The following is a 22,295-nucleotide window of genomic DNA, read 5'->3' as shown; positions in this document are numbered from 1 at the left end:
AGTAATAAGCGCTTATTTTGGATCTCCAATTCGCAGTGAAAAATAAAGTATAAGAGAACCACCTTCAAAAGACATCAGCTGAAAGCATATTGTGGTTGGCGCACACACCTGCACTACCCTTTTCATTGCCTAATAGTTTGGTCAACTAGATGGTGGACTATGCTTGGCACGCAACCCTAAAACTGATAGCAGCTGAAAAAGGCTATTAATGGTGTATATAGTGCTTGTCAAACATGCATTTAAAAAGCGGTGGTGTCTCCAGATTGCTGATGTACTGTGAAATCCCATTGTAGTAGACCTAGGAAGCCAATTCTTTCCAGACTTGCCTTTCTTGCATACTGTAATATATATCCACTGCACCATGCTACCCCTAGTTTGTTTGGTAACATGATAATCTGTATATGCCTAGTACCTCTGTGGGCTGACCAGTCTGTGCCTTCACATGTTTCCTACAGTAGTCTTGCAGTTTCCACCCCTTATTGTATGTCTTTACCCTGCAGGTGTCCACACAGTTAAATTGCCATACACGGGCAGAGCTGGTTTGAGGAATCCCTAAATGCCTGTAGAAGTTTTTTTTGTTGTTTATTTAGGTACCCCTTCAGTTATACTGAGATGCGAGTTGTACTTTGCCTCTGGTCCACACAGCCATGGAAGGAATTCTGGTGGGGGTTTGGCTCAGTAAAGCCTGTACCATCCCTAGACTTGGTGCATGTGCCTGGCCTCCCATATTGGCACCTCCAGGCTCTGATGTGCCATCCTATTTTTACCAAGCTAAAACAGAATAGTACCATAGCCAGTCAACCAGACTTCGAAGCAAACAGCCCGTCCTGCTTTTACAGGTCATTTAATTTAGTGGCGACTTAACTGGGTGGGCTCATATTGGTCAATGCTATACTAACCCCCTTTCTCTTTCTCTCTCCCTCCTGTGTCTTCCCTTCCTTTTCTGCTCCCCCCCACACCCTTCGGCTGCTGCAGAGCACCTCTACAGCCAGCATGAGAGAAAGCGTGTCCTCTCTGGCAAGCTGAAGCTAACACTGAAGGATCTCAGTGACTGTTAATACTACTGCTAGGGCTGCTTTTGGGGACCGCAACACCATTGGATGTGCATGTGCCCCTTTTTCTCAACCTGTTGCGGATGTTTAGTTCAGTTAGTGGATATGTAGTTTCACTTGTTTTACTAAGCCTCCAAAGCCAGTCTCGCCTGATCTGTGATCTTGTAGCATTGCCACATAAACCAAGTGAGACATTGGAGGAGTTTGTCATGCCTGGGAGGCCTGCTTACTGTTCCCATGACTTGCTGAACCAGTTTTTATACAAATGTACTGTTGCTCATTTTGACAAATTGTTTCTTCCTATTGTACTTACTATGTGCATGTTAAAGCTGTTGCTTGCGTTTTATTTTAACTGTTTTAATTAAACGTTTTTTTGTTGTTGGAATAACTGAAGATCTTTATCAATAGTTAATGCAGTGCTGTATGGTTTAGTGCCAATGGAATGTTGTCATGGAGCCTTAATTCGAGAGAGATTGTGAATGTATGGAAGTGTGACTCTAGATCATGTGGGTCGTGCCCAAGGGACATCTGTAGCATGCTGTAATAAACACTGCCCTGGAGAGGCACCTTCACCCTCCCCATCCTTGCTTATTGGCAGCTAAAATAATAATGCCCATAGGCCAGCTGCCTTAAATTGTATTCCCAAAGTAACCTGCATGGCTCAGTTCTCCCTTTTCCGAGTAAAGTATCACCCAGTAAATGGTTTCTTTTGGGGGCACAGAGAATACATGAAGGCATGTGCAGAGATCGAAATTAAGATTGGTTAACCAGCTCCTGGGTATCCAGCATTAACAAGTGATGAGGAGCTACCACTGGATGATGAGGAGCTAGTACATAGCGTTCCACAAACCTAACCTCCACATAAGATGCAAACAGATATTTGTTTCCATATTGTATGACCCCTTAAGGTTTAAATGTTGTACAGATATGGCCTAATATTTATTTATAAATTGTCCCAAATGTACAGAAGTATGTTTGTTCAGCATTTGTTGGCCGGGTGAGCTAAAAGTAGCTCCTGGTCGCTGCTGGTGTCAAGCTAACCAGGCACTTCTAGGCTACATGCAGGAGCTAAATACCTCCCAGCTCCCCTCAATTTCGAACCCTATGTATGATTTGTTCATTAAACCCTTAATTTGTACACTTGAGATGCCCCTAACGTTTGTCAGCACTGTAGTTATCACTAGCACTTCAAAGCATATCGCCTTTCTGGGCTTCCTCTGCTATCTCATTGACATCTAACTCTAGGTTTTACATTCCCTGCGGAGTAGCTATAACATCTGCTCCAGTTGATCATTTGTATCCTGTTTTCCACAGTAATTGGTTATTGCCAATCTTCCTATGGGTCATTTATGTTCGTTTTTGTTACTGTAAACCTTTAGTCCAGTAAATATACTGATTAAAGCAATATGTCCAATATCTTAAAGGATTCCAGACTGACGGAAAATGGAATGGTTAATTTTCTTTCCAAGGACCAATTGTGCGGCGCTCTATCGGTGTCCAATTAGTAATGTATGCACATGACCTATCAACTGTTTTCTACTCCATACAGAGTTGGACATGATGAAGCATCTCTGGACCGCATCCTGGGGGAAAGGATGAGGTCTCAAAGGTATAGGTCAGCATAGATATTATAATGGAGAGGGAAGAGGATTGTAATGAAAATCTTAGTATTTCTCATGAATACGTTTTGGATAAGCGAGACTGCTTTACGATTTCTAAAACACATGACGACTTTCTGGTCTTTCCCACCTTAACATCGCAAAGTATTTTGGCCATGACAGTTTTACAGCATGTACTAAATGCAAAATGTCATGCTCTACTGCCTCTTGGAGATGGGCGTTCTCTTCTCAGATTAAGGGTGATTTCATGGTGTCCCCTTCTGATTGAGAAGCCCCAATGAGTGTTTACTGTACGTTTTCTTCCATGCTTATTCGATGGGATCCCAGAAAGAGGACTGGACTAGAGAATGATGTGCAGCAGCAGTCCCTCTTCAGACGCAACAGTGCAGTGTAAAAAATAAACCCACTTCCCATTTGGAACTTTACTCATGCAGGCTTCCTGCCCCGACCAGCAGTCCCTTTTTATATGCAAGGTGGCTGCAGTGACATTTTTAGGTTTTCTTCTGGGCAGACACAGCTGCAGCCGGCTGCTAACGAAATGCAAGAGGTGACCCACTGGCCATGTGTTAAATATCCAGAGGGTTGAGCTAAGGAATAATGCCCACAAGTGTGGCTCAGTGGAACAAACCTTCTACAGGAGGCCCAAGACAACATAAAGGGTGCCTCTTTGTCCTTATCTAGGCCAACCTGTGATGAAAGAGGAATTGAAAAAGGAAAAAGCTAGCCCCAGTAGTCAAACGATGCTTTGGCTAAATCCCAAGTCGCCTGATATGTCTGCTTGAAGGGGAGATCAGGGCTCTACCTCCCATGACTTGAGACCTTCAAGCTCCTACTCCACCATGGAAATTGAGGAAGTTCTTTGGCTGCCACCTATGTGTTGTCTGACTTTTGGTTCTGCAACCTTGGTTCTCCCATGCTATGCAATTCCAGGCAGCAGGCTTCTTCTGGCCTGCGAACCCTCGGGCCTCCTGTCTGCCACCGATACATTGAGGGCCTAGTAGTTGGACCCCGAAAATGTTGGAGCTTGGCAGAAGCACTGATTCGTGGGACAAATGGTCAGGGACAAACCCCCAGCCCAGATGGACTGACCCATCGGCGAAAAAAGAGGCCACACTGGGCACAACACCTCTACATGGCAGTAAGGCATCTGACTGCTTTGTTTCGTCTTGCACACTAAAGGTATAAATAGGGGGCTCTTTACTCACTGTTAGCCCTATCTCAAGCTAGAAGACCATACATCCCAGAACCTCTAGCATGGAACTTCAGGAAAGAGTGGAGTTGCATGTAGCCAGCTAGCATTTCCTTCATCTGCCTGTCCCTGATCTGTGCAATTTTATCTACTTGGACGGGACTGGGTCTGAGGTTCCATTCCTGTATCTCGGTTGTAAATCTATGTGCCACCTCTATCCATGTCCTTCAAATTATTGCCACAATTTTCTATCCCTCTTATTGTATTCATAATATTGTATCCCATTACAGTATCCCTTTTTTTAAGTACTATGCTCTGTTGCTTTACAGCTAGGTTTGTATTCTGTATCGCCCAGCACATTCATTGTCGAGACTGGTGTTCTAACTTGGATTATTGTTCACTTTCTGGCAGGACTCCATAAGAGACCTCTTATTAAACTGGTATATCCTTGGCAGATATGCAGAAGAATCCGGCTGTGTAAGAGTCCTGTACGGAGTAGAGCCTCTTTTAATATTTCATGGCCTTCCACCACCCCCATTCCCCACACTCCAACTGGCCAATCTGATGAGCAGTGGGGTAATTGCACTGCCAATTCCCCACGCAAGTTTCATCTATAATTTGCCACTTCTCTAAAACGTGTTTATTTTTGCTGTTTCAAAGATTAGGTCTGGTAGCGGGCCATTTTAGACCTGTGAGTTAAACTACTCCCAGTCGAAGTTCATAAAACAGTGTATTAGGAAAGTGCAAATTCCCCACACGTGTCATCTTGGCACTGATTTAGCAGATGTTTATTACCCATCTCCTTGATTCTCATCTTGTCAAGCTTGGAAGGATGAGTGAGCTTGCCAGAATTGAAACTTGTGAGCGTGCGGTTCAACCAAGATCATGTGCCACTGACCTGACTGATTCTTTCAGCACTGCAGGAAGGAGATTGGTTGTGTGGTGTAGACCTCCATTTTGCTTGCCACACACGTTTCTCCTGGTCACCCCCACCACATTCCCAAACCGGTAGTTCCATACATGTGCCTCATGCTGTTTCATTTGAAGGATTTTGTTGTGATCATTTCCGCACCCTACAAACGCAATCTCGCGAGTATGCAGGAAAGGGGACTGTGGGTGAAGTACAGTAGCCACTACAATGAGTAACTCATTGCTTTGCCAGTACACTCGGATTCAATCAATGGTGTCAAATCTCCCAGTGGGAATGCTGTTATATTTTCAGCCTGACCAGACTGCTGCTGACACCAACCCCACAACCTTTGTTGCTTTGATTGCCCCCTCAAAGACGAACATTGCATCACTTCTGATTCCTCCATAATAGATAGACCGTGAAGTGTTTTGAGTACCATGAAATCAGATTTTTCGTTTTGCACTAGGACCAATGCATATACTTTTTTTTTTTTTTCTGGCTCGTCTTTGCCCTTCCCCCTGCCTGTAGTATGTGGTTCTAGTGAAACTGGCGAGTTTGGTCACTGCATTACACCCCCAGGCTGATGGAGCATCGAACTGTCAAGATATTTGATTTATTTTGTTTATTAACTAAGCTTGCCTTCTCCAGCAAAATATTTAGGATCTGGGGTATTGGGTATTCCAACAGGTGAAGAATTAGTGTCCCCAAAGAATTGCAGATGGCAGAAATGTGGCCAAGAAAACGTTAAGTGCAGCGTGTTTGAGGTCCGAAGCATTAAGAGCAATAATCAGTTGGCATGCTTTGCTAAGATTTTCCTTTTAACACAAGAACCACAGACTGTGTTGAAATGCTTATACCTGGTTTGTCAGAAATACTTCCCCTTGATTTAGTTTTGCTTGACAGAGCACACTTCCAAAGAGGTCTAAACAGATGGACACGTGAAACTGTAGAACTCATTGGCGAAAAACAATGGTGAAAAAATACTTCTGGGTAGTCATTTAGGATGCAAGACCATTAACAGTTTGGACCGTCTCATGTGTCTGCACCTGGACTTCCTAGGGAGCCTGACCTCTATCGGACCCCTTGAGAAAATGGTGACAAACAAGCAAAGGTAGCCTTAATCTGGAAGTCTTTGGCCCACCTTCGGTGGCCCCAGCCGCACTGTGGTGCAAGTGTACAGTGTAGGCACAGACGTCCAGTTTATGAGAATTGCTACATGCGTCCTGAAAGCTATTTTGCCCTGAAGGAAGTCTCCAAAGGGACTTTTGGCTTGTCAACAAGCTAAACACATGTGGGTGGGCATGGGAGAGGGGTCACAACAGTAAGATTTTAAAAGCTGACATGTTGGCAGTCAACGAATAGTGGGCCACAGTTGTGAATATAGGAAAGTAGGATGAGACATAATAGGGGAGAGTCTAGCATCAGCAGGCTAGAAGTGCCTGCATTTGTAGGGGTAGTGTGGTGGGAAGTAGAGCTCCGAACACCTACTTGGAGTGTTCCATTATTCCTCCACTTATCGGGTGCTAGGCAGTTACAGTAAATTCAGTTTGTTCTTTCTAGCCAACACTTTTGGGACATCCTATCTCTATTTTAACTCTGACCTGATCAGATGCGTCTCCAGTACTGAAAGGCGAAAGTCCTTGATGGTGTTTTTTTTTCTCTTGACCTTTCCAAGGAACAGCTGTTAACATATATCCCTACAGTGACGATTGGCTAATGAGCTGCATACCTTCAGGATTCAAACCTTCGGGTTTGCAAAGTGTAAAGTAACCTTTTCTTTCTTGGTCAATCTTTAAACGGCTGAAAATGTATGTTCTTCCGAGCCCAGAGGACCAGTTATCAGAGCAGATCCTTTCCCACCCAATGGAGAAAACTCCAAACCTAGAACAAAAAAACATTTAAAACCATTGTAACATCGTTGTTTCGAACGCTTTCAAAGCTCCGCCCATGTCACAAGTTATACCTTCAATCAGTCCTGGCTTTATAGACACTTAACATGAGACTTAAGACCCAAATCTCTAATGTGACAAGTAGAACTAAAAGTTCAGTGTTTAACGATTTAACCATAACCAACTGTGGGTGACCCATAGGATCTCCGGTTAATCATAGAGTTGACGGCTGGCACCCAGATGGAGGCATCTAACAGATCATGAATATTAATGAGGAAGATTATTAAGCATGAATTTGTGGCAAAAGTAATCTGGTTTGATCTGTACCGGATCCTGATGTATATACTATTCATAACCAATAAAACAGATTTCTTATTGTCTACCTCTGAGGACTCTCATGTCTCTTGGTACCAATTTAGATGCATCCACTCCTCTATTTGAAGGCAGTCTTTCAAACATTGAAAGCTTTTCTTCCAGCAGTAATCTAAACTATGCCGCCTAGCGCTAAAACTATGATCTTCAGCATTTAAGAAGGGAGTCTAGTCTCTGCTGCAGCTGTTTTGCAGGCATTGTATACCTAAGTGGTGCAGTCTAGCGGTGTAACGGTTCATGCTCCTATGTCCCGTCCCCTTTCCTCCATACTTATGGAACATTCCTCTGTCCTGTGGGACGGGACCAGAGCACTTCGTAAAACATAACATTTTTCAAAAATGTGTCCGTCCTCTTTTTTTACGTGGGGTACTGCACGTGGCGATAACTCCGCCCAGCGCATCACCCCCTTCCAGTGTCCTCTCCTGCTCCGGTTTGGCGGTTGTGTAGTATCAGTCTGTCGGTTCGGTTACATTTTTCTTCTTGCGAGCGACGCTTCGCTAGGGCGGATCCCCATCCTTTGTTTAGACTGTTTGGGACCGGATCACCAGTGGGACTCGTGCCTCTACTGCGACTCACTTTCGGTCCGGGCACTTCAACGTCGTCTGGAGCGGTGGGAGGAGTTTCAGCGCGTACCTCCCCCGCATTTTAAGAATCATCGACGAGAAGAGACGCCCGGTAAGTTCCTTAGTTTTTAGGGCACCCCGACCAGGGGGCTCCTTCCCGGGGCCTTCCTTGGCCTTGAGGTGCCTTTCAGGCCTAAAAAGGGTACGAGTTTTCTCCGAGGGCCTCTGTGCGAGGCCTGCCTACACTGGATCACAAGTCGCCTTAATGTCTTGACCGCTCCCTTCCTCCACAGTCTGGATTCCCTAGTAACTTGGGGTGAGACCCAAGAATCCAGGCGTGGACCCCTTGCTCGCTATTCTTGGGAGAGGCACAGCTCCACCCTACCGATGAGGTCCAACCAGACTGAAAGACGTGTCTACGGTTGCTGTTGGTACTCTTGTTCAGAGAATTGCCTAGCATTTTGGTGCTGGTGTGTTTGGGATATTTCTTCTGTGAAAGATGGTGAGCTGTCTCGTAACCAGGACTAATGTCTGGCAGAGGGACTCCCAGGACCCCCTTGTTAATTTTCAGTAAGGAGTTTTCCATCCACCCGTAATTCCTGTGAGGAGTGCTTGGGAATCTCCCATAAGTATGGAGGAAAGGGGACTGGACCTAGGAGTATAATAAAGTAACTCACCGTAGTGACTACCTTACTCCTAGTCCATAGACCCTTTCCTCCATACACCCACCAGCCGTCCCCTCTAAAAGGTTTCCTGTTATTGCTTAAAGGTCATAGACCTGGTGATAGAAAAGGACTGATGGGCGATGCGCTGGGCGGAGCTAATTAGGGCGGGGCTACAACCGCATGCAGTACCCCTTGTAAAAAGAGGAAGGACACATTTGTGAAAAATGTGATGCTTTTTACATAGTGCTCCGGTCCCGTCGCACAGGATTGAGGAATGTCCCAGAACTATGGAGGAAAGGAGACTATGGACTTAGGAGTAAGGTAGTCCCTACAGTGAGTAACTTTATTATTTTGCACCTGAACAGAGTTGGGGCCTCTTTGTGTGTAGGTTCGCTGAGTTGGACTTTAAAAAAAAAAAGTTATTCAAAGTAGTCCTTCAAATGCCCATATATGTATTATGGATTGGAGCGGTGGGGTTGCTTTGAGGCTGGGGCCTTCTCCATTAGAGGGGGCAGTTGCATTTTTATTTCCTTCTTGATACAAAGTGACAATTATGCTCCTTGACAAGGTTGGACTTGCTCACTTCTAGCCAAACCATATTGGATTCTGAATCTTGTAAACTTCACTGGCTGATGGTTTAACGTGAGTGACCCACTAGATGACGTTCTACTATACGGGCCAATCATCAGTGCGTTGTGCCTGAAAGTGAAGGCTGTCAAACTTTAAATGGCTTTCATGTTGCGTTATTCATTGAACCCATTCAGACATCTAGATGGACCTATTTAGTCTGTATAGCACTCACCTTTTGGGGCCAAAGCACCCAGGGGTGGCCCTCTGCTTGTTCCCTCCAGTTAGGATTTTAATACAGTGGCCTGTTCCCACATCTGCTGCAGTGTTAAGGTTTCGTGTTTGGCACGTTTTTGAGCAGGATCTTCAGAACCAGCAAAGTAGGAGGGTGCTGAGAGCCCACCCTAGAGGATGAATCGGATTAGCCAAACTCTCTCAAGCTAGTGTAGACTCAGGAGCTATATGAGTGATATAGTAGGACAGTTAACCCAGCATAGAGCACTCGAGTCCAGGAGTCCAGACCTACTATTTTATTAGGCATTTAATTGTCTAAGCCGTTAAAGTAAAAGGTAAGTATTCATAAATCCTCTTTATAAACGCACATCTAGTTGGTATCTCAAAGTGAGATCCTCGTACTTTCCAAGTAATGAAAGTTCTAAAATGGTGAACTGTAGGCAGTAAAGTGAAAGAAATGCATATACTCCTTATAAGGTCCTTTGTAACTTAAGTCCTGCCCTACCAGGTAAGTGGGCGTAGTGTCTGTTAGTTTAAATGTTCCTAGAATGCCTGAAGTCGCAGAATGGGTGGCAAAGCGAATGTAACTGTTAAGAAGAAATGCACTTCAAAGGATTGAAGTTCGGTATAAAGATGTATGGTTACTCTTCCCAATCCCACACCACTGGGGATTTCCCAGGGGGTTTAGGGGATCCTTGGCCACAACTCCAGTTCAGGACCAGGCAAGGGAGAGTTGGGGAGTGGACATTATCCCCATAAATTCCCTGTGGCGTGGGAACAGTTATGCAAGCTCCCACCCTGAGTGCAGATTCTGAGACCAGCCCTAGGGTCTTCAGAATTCATGGGCCCACGTCTTTTGGTCTGATCGATCCAGAGGTCACTGGTGTAGTGGCTGTTTTGGCATCGGGATTCAGTCCGACTAGATGGCATTTCCAAGCTCTGGTGAAACTGTTCCAAATATGAAGTTCAAACTTAGCAGCGGATTCCCAGGAGTTGCCTTGGATGAAGCTGGACTGCCCACTGATATCCTGGGGAGTCACAGCAGTCCGAGGTTATCTAGGCAGACCTTCACCGTGACTTGGTGAAAGGCAATGATGGTCGTCTTCATCTGCATTCTTTGCATCTTCACTGGTTTGCTCCTCTTCTTAGGGGGGTGGGGGGGGGGGTTTGGCTTCAGTCAGTGTTCTCGGGGACTGCTGCCCTTTTATCCCAAATTCGAGCTGGGGGCTGCCCCAGCTCACCAATGGCCAGAATCTGCACCATTTGACTGGCAAGGGCTGCCTGCTCATGGACATCCTCTTGGCCCAAATCTGCCCAGCAACAGACCTGGCCTGGCGGGAATTGGGATTACAAGACTGCCCCAACCGAGCCCCTCCACCTAGCCAGGATGCACATATTGTTTATTTGGCCAGGAAACTCCAGCCAGAGCTCAAGAATGGACTTGTCATATATGGCATTGCATGACTTAGGAAGGCTGTAAGTACAAAGGACAAGATGGCCAAAAGTCAGGGAGAAAAGTGTGCCGCACAACCATTTGGAATATGATACTTAGCGTGAAGTGTATGCGATTTTAAAAATAAAACGCTACAGAAAAATATCTGCTGCCATCAGCCTAGCATGGACACACCAAAAACTGTTAAAGAAAAGTTATACACAGTACCCTTGCTGCACTTCGCCGTATAGTTATGCTACAGTAAAACCGGAATCTCGCAATGATGGTTGAAGGGTGGGGGGGGGGGGAGGAGGTACGAGGGTTATTGAGGGAAAGTTACAGAACTAACCCTGAGCAAACCTTAAACCCAATGGCCCAACAAGTCTGTGACAAGAGGCCTGCAACAGGCAATACGGAGCAGTTTGAGGCCCAGAAGCCTGACTTGAAGCCCTTGATAAAAACTGTAGGTTGAAATGTATTTATATTTCTACATTTGTATAGCGCCTAAACCCTGACACCAGGGCACTGTTGCCGACCATTTACATGATACAAAAAGCAAAATGCTTCAAGAAGGTCTACATGAATAAAACTGACCCTTACTGAAGTGTTGGCTCTAAAATATGAGAAGCATGTGGGATAAGGGTTACAATAGGTCATACCTTTTCCTCGGGTACCAATGGAAAAGTAGCCCACAATTGCAAATGGCATTTAATTCCTTTCCTACCACTGTTTGTGTAGTACCCAAGGCTGACTGCTTGGTAAAAGGTTGGAAATGGTACATTTGAAAGAAAATGTTTTCGGTAACATTTAAAACTATCAGCAGCACAGTGTAGTAACTGATAAGACTGGCCCACTTTGACCAAGAAGGTGGCCCACACCAGCATGCTGGGGCCTGTATTTCGGCATTGCCCTCTAGAACTGCTGCACCAGACTAGGACTAATTATCTGATAAGTGGCTTCGTAGTAAATGCAGAATGTTCTGGTAGTCTTCATTTTGGGCCCTCTTGTCCTCAATCACCACTTCACCGATCTCCAGTCTACTTGACTCTCATTTTAGTTGTGCTTTGCTAAAGTGTTCCTTGCATGTACTGGGGTTTGGGACCCGTTTCTTGAGCGGTTTTAGTCTCCGGTTCCAGAAGCACCTCAAAACCTTCCTCTTTGCTTCTGCTTTCTCTCCTCCTCTCCCCTGCTGCATTCCTGCCTGTAACTGTACTGGGTCCCTGGCCACCCTATGATCTCGGGCCCAGGTCCCCTCTCCCGCCAGTTCACACCTGCACTGCCTCCCTGGCAACCCCCGCACTTGGATAGTTTTCTGTATCCCTACAGTCCCGACACCCGATGTCTGCGCTTACGCCTGCACTTGCCACCAGCTGGCCCTACTTCTATTGTTTTATTTATTCTATTTCCCATGCAATGCACTGTCTCCACCCCCTCCCACTCGACTTCTCTTCCTGCTTCCCCTGCACTTGGGCAATCTGAATGACACTTGGCCTAGTAGGATTGCTGTGTCTGTTCCCTCTCTTCCCGTGTCGCGCTTAAACTTGTGTATAGGCGCGTTATAAATGCCATATCATATATCACCAAAGTAATTTTACTTCCATCAGAATTCTTTAAGGCATTGATTGCACTAAGTTTCTGGAACTCGAAGTACTGCAAGTCATGCGCAGGCACTTCATGCAAACAGCGCATCTTGTGCTGTGGCTGAAACTCCCATGGTGTGCACCAAGGTAGCAGCACCGCACTGGCCAGACCAGTAGATGGCGCCACCCTAAGAGGTGATTTGTAGGAAGCAATTTTTTTGTATTGCAGGTGTGGATAATCATAGTTTGTACATGTGGCACTAGAGCTACTCACATGGTGTCAAGATTCAGACTGCAATGCCTGCCGTTTCGATAGGTTACACCAGTTGGCAATTTGTTTGGGATGTAGTGATTTGGTCATGTCTAGTCCTTTTGTAAGATTGCAGCAAACGATTTATATTGAATGGTTGTGACTGTATGGCTGTGGTAGTCGGTGTCTGTGCTGTTTTATTTGGTGTGCCCTTTGTTTCCAAGACTATTTAGACTGGTATTGGTTGTGTAGGTGGCCAAATGTCGTTGCTGTAAATCTGCTGACAGCAGACACTTCATTGGGCTCCAGTATCCAAATGTCTATACAAAGATGAATGCCAATCAGGGCCCATCATAGTACTCTTGCTCTTATATTTCAAAACGGGTTGTGGCAAGACCAAGGATGGGATGGGCTAGTGACTGGTATTTTTTTGTATATAAAGTGGTGGCTTGTTTGTGCTCGCAATAGTACACCCTCATGTTACTGTAGTCTGGAGATGCTCTTAATGGTGTTTGTGTGGTTGAACTGATGCAGTGACTGCATGCCGTAGTCTCTCGCTCGCAGATGTACTGGTTTGCAACTGGTGGGACTAGCAGTTTTGCAATGGTTTTTGCTTGGTTGCATATGTTGTGGTAGTATAAATGATGTCGTGTGCATTAGTTTTTATGATGAATTGCGGGTGTGAGGCTGTGGTAGTTGCATGGCTGGCATGGAATGACCGCGGTGTTACCTGGCTCGTAGGCTGCTTAGAATGTGCTGCCCGTCGACCATGGCATGGACATTGTCTTGCATGCTCGCATCCTTCGTTCTGTGTATTTACTCTGCTTTACTCTCTGTTCTATATATGACGGACTGCTTTCCCTACAATAAAGGATTGTGAACCCATGTCTCATGCCTTTCATTGTCCGTCTAAATTTAAAGGAATTATTCACAGGAGTTTGGGTAAGCACCTGCTTGGCAGGTCAGCCTGTTTATGTGGAATGCTCACCATTACCACGCTTGTGCTATTGTAATGTCTGTCAGCCTTCAAAAAAGTGCCACAATTACTTTGAAAAATTGGAAAGCCCTGCTGCCAATCTAGAATGTTAAACATTGGCCACATTTTGTTTTTACTCATTTAATTGTTTTTTAGGGGATTATCCTGCGATTACATTGGAAGGTCTAGCCAAATTGGGTTAATTCAATGCGAAGTTTTAAAACTGATGTGAACACGTGCACGAAGTTGTGGATCTGGTGTAGATTCATTATCTTGCATAATCCTTCCAGTGTCTTGGCTCTAAAAACGCATCGCGTTCTACAGCTGAGAAGCTCATAATGGAGACGTGCCGACCCTCAAGTATGTGCATTGTGCAAATAATTTCTGTCCAGAACGCTTTTGCTCTTGCAAAACTATCTTGTCTCTGTTCTGCCACTCGATGGCTCCGGCTTGGTTAGGTTCGAAGGAGTAATCTCTTCTACCGGTGGCTGCCTTAGAAAGACCATAGATGTGCAGGCTGGCCTTTGAAAGCTTTAGAAATTGCTAGCTAATTGGGGGACACGTGGGCATCTGCAAGCCGTCTCCGAAGACTCTGCCATGGTTAATTTTAAGGGGAAAACAGCATTGCCGTTTAGTGTCCAGGAGGCATACAGTGAGCAGCGCCATGACATTCTAGGCACTGCCCAAAAACAGTGTTTTGAACATTCAGCCAGAAGGAGCACAGCATTGGGTTTCTTCCCCTGTGAATACTGGAGACCCTATCCTACGGGATGCCATAATCTGTGCTCTGAAGAGCAATAAACATTCAGTGCCACTCCATCCCTTGTGCCCAACCTAATCTACCCGCCGTCCTACCACCAACAATTCCTAACCATGCAGACACTTGCCGCAGCTCGCTCATGCAGGTCTCGGGAAGTGCATGTCCATGAATGCAGTGTCAGTGAACAGGGTTTCATTGCATACATGATTTGGTAAATGGCCCATCAATGCAAGGGCGTCAATGTCTTCAGTTCGCACATGTGGTTAACCTAGTTCGGAAATCCCTACCTAGGTTTTTTTTTTTGGACGGGTGGGGGTTGGATCTTTCAACCATATAATATGAGCATTTAGTATAACGCATTAAGTGGCAATGTTTTAATTTAAAAACCAATGGAATAGGCCATGCGTTGCTTTTCAGTGCCTCTACAAGCGTTTTGGGAGATTTGTGTGCAACTTGACTTCAGTGGGGTCCCCAGCATATCTTTACAACTGTCCATCACTTCTCAATCCTCTTGACTACGGCCTTCAGAAGGGTGTTCAACCTCGCAGCGCTTCAAGGCAATACCGGTGGCAGTAGGCGCTATGCAAATACCTGCTTTCAGTCTGGATCCTGACTGATTTGCAGAATGATTTCTGCTTCTCTTTTTTTTTAGTTTGTGGGTGCACTGGTCAGTATCTGGCTGCAAGGGCAGGGAATGTCTCACTTTGCTTCTACACTGTAAAAGAGGAAAACCATCACCTTCAGTGCAGCAGGGGCACTTTCCCTTTTCCATTTTTAGCTTGGGTTATGAAGTGGCTCTTACGGCCTACCTAAGCCCAAACTATTACATTGAACTGCAGGTAGGGAGAAATAGCATAGGAGGAGGGACACAAGGTGTTTGGATATTTGCCTACTCACTGCCTGTTGCCTGCTATGCTAATTCCTATGGCCATTCTCACCCACCCACTCACTGCCTGTTGCCTGCTATGCTAATTCCTATGGCCATTCCCACCCAGTTCCTGCCCCAAACACCGCTCCATGGGAACTCTGAATTCAATCAAGCCGTAAGTGCCTGCAGTCTTGAGAGTTAATGATATAAATGGAGCTGTTAGTGCACTACTGGTGTAATAAACATGTCTTAATCAGGTCTGCCTTCAGCCGGTCTATTTATAAGCTATATAAATGTCTTTCACTGAAGCCCTGTTATAAACGAGCATTGACAAAGTCACCAGTATTGGTTTGTGTAGTAGATGAGGCATTGGCCTGGAATTGCTATTAGATGCCCGGGTACTTGCACCATTTTGCACCTGCTACAATCTATGGGCAGTTAATACCACTGTGGAGGTGCCAGACGAATGCCTTTCCCATGCCGACACAAAAGCCCAAACTGTTAGCATTGCCAATGCTTGTAACAGCTCAGCTACCTTGTGCACTGAACAGGGTAGTGACACTGATTGGTCACCAATATTGGTGTCCACAAACTGGTGTTCTATTGTGACTTTACTTACCAGTGCATGGATTGTATGTATACATTGCCTGTGTTAATGTAGTTACTTTTGTGGAGTTGGTTAGCCAACTTTGCTTTTGTTAACTGTACCAAAAGTACCTCCTCCTGAATCTTGACCAAATGCTCTGCGTAGTTGAGCAGTTGGGCTTAAAGTCTTTAATGAAAATTAATTTCACTTTTAGGTTCGCTTTTCAGAGGCCTTAACCACAGGAGTTCCGAGAAACTCGTAAATCTCTGTGGGAGTTATCCTTCTGCATTGTAAAATTACGCTTCACTGGACGAAACCTTTCCAACTGTAGAACAGACAGACTAAAGGCATATTTCACAGTAGATACTTAAGGGAGATAAATACCTTATGTAGTTAAATTTGCATGTAGTATTGGTAATTGTGCACCGCACACTTTGCATACTTTAATGTGTGTAGCATGTACTGAATGCATTTTATGTACCAAGTAAAACTAAAACCATGTCTCAGAATTTAGGCGAAAACTAAATTGGCTGCCGGCGAAACAGAATCTGGCGCAAGATTCTTGCTTTTGACTTTTAAATGCCTGAATTCGCTGCTCCTCAATCCCTCATTGATGGGATAGCTCTCCAGCAAAATGTTAAACACTTCACTCTATCACCTCTCAAGCTCTTCATCAACCCTGTTTTAAGCTGAACCTTCAACGATACTAGCTTTGATGTACAAGCTTCCCAAGAGTGGAATGCTATACCCATTGCCTTGAGATCCTGCACCACCTTAGTGAAATTTAAGGCTTTTAACTTTGCTGTTCTACCTTCCTGTTTGAACTTTTGATATACTCAATTTGATACCACAGAGATCCCTGTTCTTCCTCTGGCCCTTCTGCAGCCACCCCTCCCTCCTTCTCTGCCTTTCCCCTTTTTTCTGCCGACGAGGTTTCCAGACAAGTCCGATCTATGAAAGTCTTGTCAAAACAGGTTCACCCCTGTTCCCCAAACTATCAAGGACCACATCGACTCCCTGGCTGACTTCTGCAATCACTCCTTCGCCTCTGGAGTCTTCCCCTCCCCCCTTAAGCACTCCCTTGTGCACCCTCTTAAGAAACCCTCTTCTGACCCCTCCTGCCCGGCTAACTATCGCCCAATCTCCATCACTCCCTTCCAGGGCAGGCTCCTGGAGAAACTGGCCATCTCCCAGCTTAATCTCCATGCTGAATCTGTTGGTAGCCTTCATGACCATCAGTCTGGCTTCAGAGCTGCCAGAAGCACAGAAACTCCTCTCCTGAACACCCGTGAAGACTTGCTCTCCAACCTTGACTCTTTTCCAATCTTGACATCTTTTTCTCTACCTGTGGTGTCCCCCATGGATCTAATCTCTCCCTGGCTGTTCAACCAGTATCTGGCACTCCTTGCCCACCGCATCGCTGCTCTTTGCCCCAACTTTCAGTGCTATTCGGATGATGCCCAGCTCATTTTCAGGCTACCCTCAGCCGCCTCCTCTCCTTCCCTCATCTCCGACTGTCTGCTATCCAGGAATGGTGTGCCGCCAATGACCTCTGCCTTAATGCCAGCAATACTGAGATTCTACTCATCGGCACACCCACTCCCTCCTTCCCTGCAGCTCTCTGGCCGGCCTCTCTAGGCCCTCTTCCTGCTCCTACCTGCAAGGCAAAAAACCTCAGGGTCATCTTCGACTCCACACTCTCATTATCTCCTCACATTTCTGACGTCTCTAAGAAGTCACACTACCAGCTGCACCTCCTCGGAGGTATTCTTCCTTTCCTCTCCTTCCCCCAGAAGCTCACTGTCTCCAGAGCCCTGGTTCTCTCTAAACTGGACTACTGTAACAGCCTCTATCTAAATCTTCCTGCCTCTACTCTCTGCAACTCATCCAGAACAGGACTGGGAGACTTGTCCTTGGCCTCAAGCCCAGGGACCGTATCTCTCCAGGACTGAAATCTCTACACTGGCTCCCAGTGGCTGTGAGGATTAAGTTCAAAACCCTCTGCATTGTACACGAGGCCTTCTGGGGCCAAAATACATTCAACTCTCTTCCTAGATATCTTCCTTCTCGAGCTCTTCGCTCATCCGCCTCCAACTCCCTCAGGGTCGGCCGCTTCTCCAAGCAACAAGTTGGGGGTAGAGATCTCTCCACGGCAGGGGCCTCCCTCTGGAACAGCCTTCCTGCCTCCCTGAAGCTTGAGGAGAACCATCTCCGGTTCTGCAAGCACCTCAAAACCTTCCTCTTTGCTTCTGCTTTCTCTCCCCCTGTCCCCTGCTAAATTCCTGACTGAAATTGCAATGTATCTGCAACTGGCCCACTCTCGCCGATCTCGGTCCCTGGCCCTGCCACTCTCTCCTTGCACTGCCTCCCTGGAAACCCCTGCACTGCGGGACTGTCTCTGTATCCCTACAGCCCCCCTTCCCAGCACGTGTCTGCACTTACCTTGCACTTGCCACCAGCTGGCCCTTATTTATTGTGTTATTCTACTACCCCTGTACTGCACTTTCCCCTCTTCCCTTTCCCCTTGCACTTTTCCCTTCCCCTCTACCCATGCACTTGCGCGATCTGAATGACACCAGGCCTAGTAGGATTGTTGTCTGTCTTCCCTTTGTTCCACCTCCCTGCCTCGTCGCGCCTTGAAACACTTGTGTATAGGCGCGTTACAAATACCATATCATATCCCTCTGATGATGCTATCTCGGTCTTTGTGTTCGTTTGTTTTGTCTATCTGTGTGCTCTGAGGCCTCTGGGCATGTAGCACTCTATAAGAATTTATAATAAAATAAATATAACTAATGCATAGAATTAAAAAAACGAATTGTTCTGTGTATTTATGTATATTGATCTGTAGTTCAGGATAGCAACTAGTCCTTGTGAGTTACTCTTCACCCACCCCACGGAATATAGTTTTTGAGAGGCTAATAACTTGGCTACTGTTTCGGCAGAACTGCACAAAACCTTGATTTTATTTTTTTGTCTGCCAACATGTGAGGCTATTTCAATCCTTGGGCCCAAATCTCAAGCCAGAAACAGGATTAGATTCTAATATGCTGAAACATTCGGGCCTCCCTTAAGCTTCGCATTGTTGTGACTATGTGGACAGATGTATAGAAGGCCAACCTATATTGTGACAGGGACAACTCTGTGGAGCTGTAGCCAAACCAGTTCAGGTAGCAGTGGCAGGCGATCTAGGCTAAGTTCTTCTGAGGTGGTGAGCTTGTAAAGGGTCCACAATGAGTTCACACAAAGGGAATCACAGATCACACTTAGACAGGATGTAGAAACATACAATTATCGTTTATTGGCCAAACACTAGAAAAAAACGACTACAGGCAGGTAGTTACCATTCAACTCTAGAAAAATAGATTACATATATACATTTGTTTATCAGAGGCCATAATAGTCATCAAAAACTCCTGTCATTGTAAGGTTATATTATGCACAGAATGATTCCCATCTTAAAATGTCCAGCCTTGCGTTGTCTGGGGCCTTTTGCCAATAGTTCAGGTAAACTTCCACAGATTTTGTGAGGCAGGAAAAACTGCAGGTAGGGTCTCTGGGGTCCAGTGATGAAGGGTTCTAATTGTCAGAGTGCAAGTTAAACTAGCTAACCGAAGTAACCCCAACTTTCAGAAGTCTTGCGCGAGCAAGCAACGTCAAAGCCGATATTGTTAGAATAAAGTTTATTATAAGCTTATAAGCCCATAGTCTCATAATGGGAGTTTAAGGGTAGGTCGATTCTTCCCAAGACTTGGCAGGTCGATAGGAGAATGTCCGAACTCTCTTTTGCCGCTGTCCGCCTCAGCCCTTGATTCACAGGGGTTGCAGGTTCTAGCAGCTCTCCAGTTGGTGTCTTTGGCTGGTGCAAGGACCCTTGAGTGAAGAACTTAGTAGAAAATGATGCAGCACCCCTCTCGGGACTGGCCTCAACGCAGGTAAGTAGTTTCAGACGGTCACTGCAGCACGGCGATCCAAGGAGACTCTACTGCCACAGTCAGGCGTCCCCTCCATCTCTGGTTCCATTGATGGTAGGACTCTGAAAATCCGCAGAGGTGGGTCTTGTAGAGCAAGCTGAGGATCCCCAAAATTCCAGGTTGAAACTCTGAACGGCGACGTAGGCTGCACCGTAGCCCAAACGGAGCTGGTCAGCCACAATACAGTCCCAGGACACCCCTGAAGGCTGCTCTTTGCAGGGTACTGAGCAGATGTCTCGAATGTTCCCTCCACTCCCAGGGTCGCAGATCATTCGCAGGACTGCTAAATATCTTCAAAAAGACTGGGCTCCTCCAGGACAGCAATAGAAGTTGGTAACCAGGCCTCCTTCCAACAGGTCTCCAGTTTCTTCGCAGGTCTCACAGCTGGATAGAAGTCTTGGCTCCTTCAGGTTTCTCCAAGATTTCGGAACAGTAGGTGCAGGGGGGTCCCTTTCTTATAAGTCAGGTAAGAGCTGAAACTCCAATAGTCGGACTAGCACCCCAGGCTCTTAGCAGTGGTCCTATCAGGATTACTGGCAGTAACTCATGCATAACACTCAGACACACAAACCAGTTTGTGTATTAGGACCAGACCGTCCCACATTCTGCCAGCAAACGCACACAGCCCTCCAGTAACCCCCCAAAAGCTTCTGCTTTCCTGGGCACTGGAAGTCATAAGGACGTTTCCTGACCTCCCAGGCCAGGAAGAAGGCTAAAAGACGATGGCCAAAGGACAAGTGAAAAACCATGTGGCACGGCCATGTTTGGACACTAGCCACATTTAGTAGCCAAAAGCACTAAGGCTAAAACGAAGTCCCAAACAATGGGGGGAAAATAACTACTGCCACCAGCTTATACTTTGAGCGCATCTAGAGTAACCAAAAAATCCTGAGTAGTGGTCTAGGGCAAAATGAAGTGTACTGCAGTGTAAGCTGCTTTGTACACTAAGTTACCACAAGTGATGCAAAGTAACCAAAAGTAGTAATGCGACTTAAGTGAAGCAATGTTTCACAGTACCGACAGCCTGATGGACGTGTTTCCCCATAACAGATGAGCAAAAGCCACTGCATAAAGAGCAGGGCAGTATAAAAAATAAAAGCAAAATGTTGTGGGTTCCATAAAGATGGAAGGAAAGGTGCAGTAAAGAGACCTCTTTCCTAACACACTTCCTTCACCCCTCTGACCCACCACCAATACCCCAGAGTAAGGGACCAGGGGGAATTAATCCACCCCTGGATGGATCCTCTATTCCAGTTGGCTATCCCTGTCAGACAGCCCATCAGCGGGATCTGGCCTAGGCCTAACAGTGAAGTTCAAGGCATGCAGACTCATGAACCACCTGAGCCACTTTGGATTCCCCCTTCACATTTATCAACCACTTCAAAGGTTTAAGGTGATCATACACAGTGAAGTGAGTCCCATGGAGGTAGGACCTCCACTTCCTAAGACACCATACAATGGAAAAGCAGCTCTTCTCCACCTGGGGCCACCTGAGTGCTCCACTCCTAAACTGGTGGCTGATTAGACATAGATGTTCCTCGCCTTTGTCAGTAAGCAGTGAACGTTTTCCAACTATCCCAGTGTCCTAGGCATCTGCCTGCACTATGAACAGTCTCTCCCAATCAGGTGCCCTTAACCCAGGGGCCTGAACGAAGGATTCTTTCAGGCCAGTGAAGGCCTTCTCACACTTCAAGGGGACCTAAGGAGTTCTTCTGGACCCTGAAGTAGTGAGGGCAGTCGGAGGGACAGCAATCTTGCTGTAGGCTGCCGGCTTGCACCTGTTTCCCAATGAGGCCCAGGAAAGACCTCACTTGGGCTTGGGTAGTGGGGGTTGCCCAGTTCTGTACAGTATGTATTTCACTGACGAGAGGTTGCATCTTGCAGCCATCTACATCAATGTTATATGGAAGGAAGGCCAATGATTCTTGTTCAGTTTGATACTTGGTTGGCACCAGAACAAGTTGGCCTGATGAAGGGCCCTGACACCCAGTCTCGAGTCATTCCCATTCCCTTACAAGTAGGGGTTGAATCTCCCATGTCATCCAGGCATTGAGTGGGGAGATCCTTTTTCCCCATTCAGAACAGGGCCTAAACTTCTTTGCCAGGGGTCAGTTGCAGCCACCAATTCAGAAGTCCATACACTGAACTGAAAGGCCGAAACAGCTGTCTCCTCCTTCACATATACTGACAGGGATATGTTTCCATACCTTGCATAGATCAAAACTGCTACTGTACTTCTCAGTACATAGCTGAGCCACCCAGTTGTCGCCTCTTGGTGGAGAGTGTATCTGTCTTGTGGACAGAATACAGAGCTCTAGTGTCTATACAGAATCCCAAACTGGCTTTACCTGTGTGTTTTCATAGAACGGGACTCCTGACATCTAGAGGGCTCAAAATCCTTGTTCCAACACAGGGTGGATCTTGCACCCACTGTCAGAACAACTTCTTTGTTGTGAGTTGTCACAATACCTAACGTTGATGGGTTTGCTCAATCACAGATTACAGTCTGTTTTACACCAATCTTTGATAAGGGACGTCTGTGACAACCAGGGATACTGCCTCAGCAAAATCTCCAGCTCACCCTGCCGATATAGGGTCAGGTGAGGAGACACTAGATCACCCTCACTGAAGCCCTTAGAAGTGCTGCTTTGGCACAGGGCAGGGAGACGCACAGATTTCTCTGGCTCCCACTCTATAGCCATAAGTAGGGCTCCTATTCGATCTCTCAAGAGGGGAATCCTTCACTCTATTCTTGGGACACTTATGGCAACGTGCCCAGGTCCACTAAAGCCTTGAATAGTTTACCTTG

At 46.2% G+C, this 22,295-nt stretch overlaps 1 protein-coding gene across 6 annotated transcripts in view; it reads left to right on the top strand.

The window, feature by feature from the left end:
- TPM3 (tropomyosin 3) overlaps positions 1-22,295 on the top strand; it is a 322,771-nt gene that overhangs the window by 261,533 nt on the left and 38,943 nt on the right. For 2 of the 6 annotated variants that reach the window (XM_069651646.1, XM_069651682.1), the window contains one exon: positions 976-13,209. The exons of the other annotated variants lie outside the window; for them this stretch is intronic. In XM_069651646.1, the coding sequence (XP_069507747.1) occupies positions 976-1,058 (83 nt within the window). In that variant the 3' untranslated portion in view covers positions 1,059-13,209. Of the gene's footprint in view, positions 1-975; positions 13,210-22,295 lie in introns of those variants that run through there. 6 annotated transcript variants of the gene reach the window in all.

The sequence above is a fragment of the Ambystoma mexicanum genome, chromosome 1p (assembly GCF_040938575.1).
Source record: "Ambystoma mexicanum isolate Mex_15411 chromosome 1p, UKY_AmexF1_1, whole genome shotgun sequence".
Lineage (NCBI taxonomy): Eukaryota > Metazoa > Chordata > Amphibia > Caudata > Ambystomatidae > Ambystoma > Ambystoma mexicanum.
The sequence above is the reverse complement of the archived record's forward strand: the minus strand, read 5'-3'. Positions and strand labels throughout refer to the sequence as shown.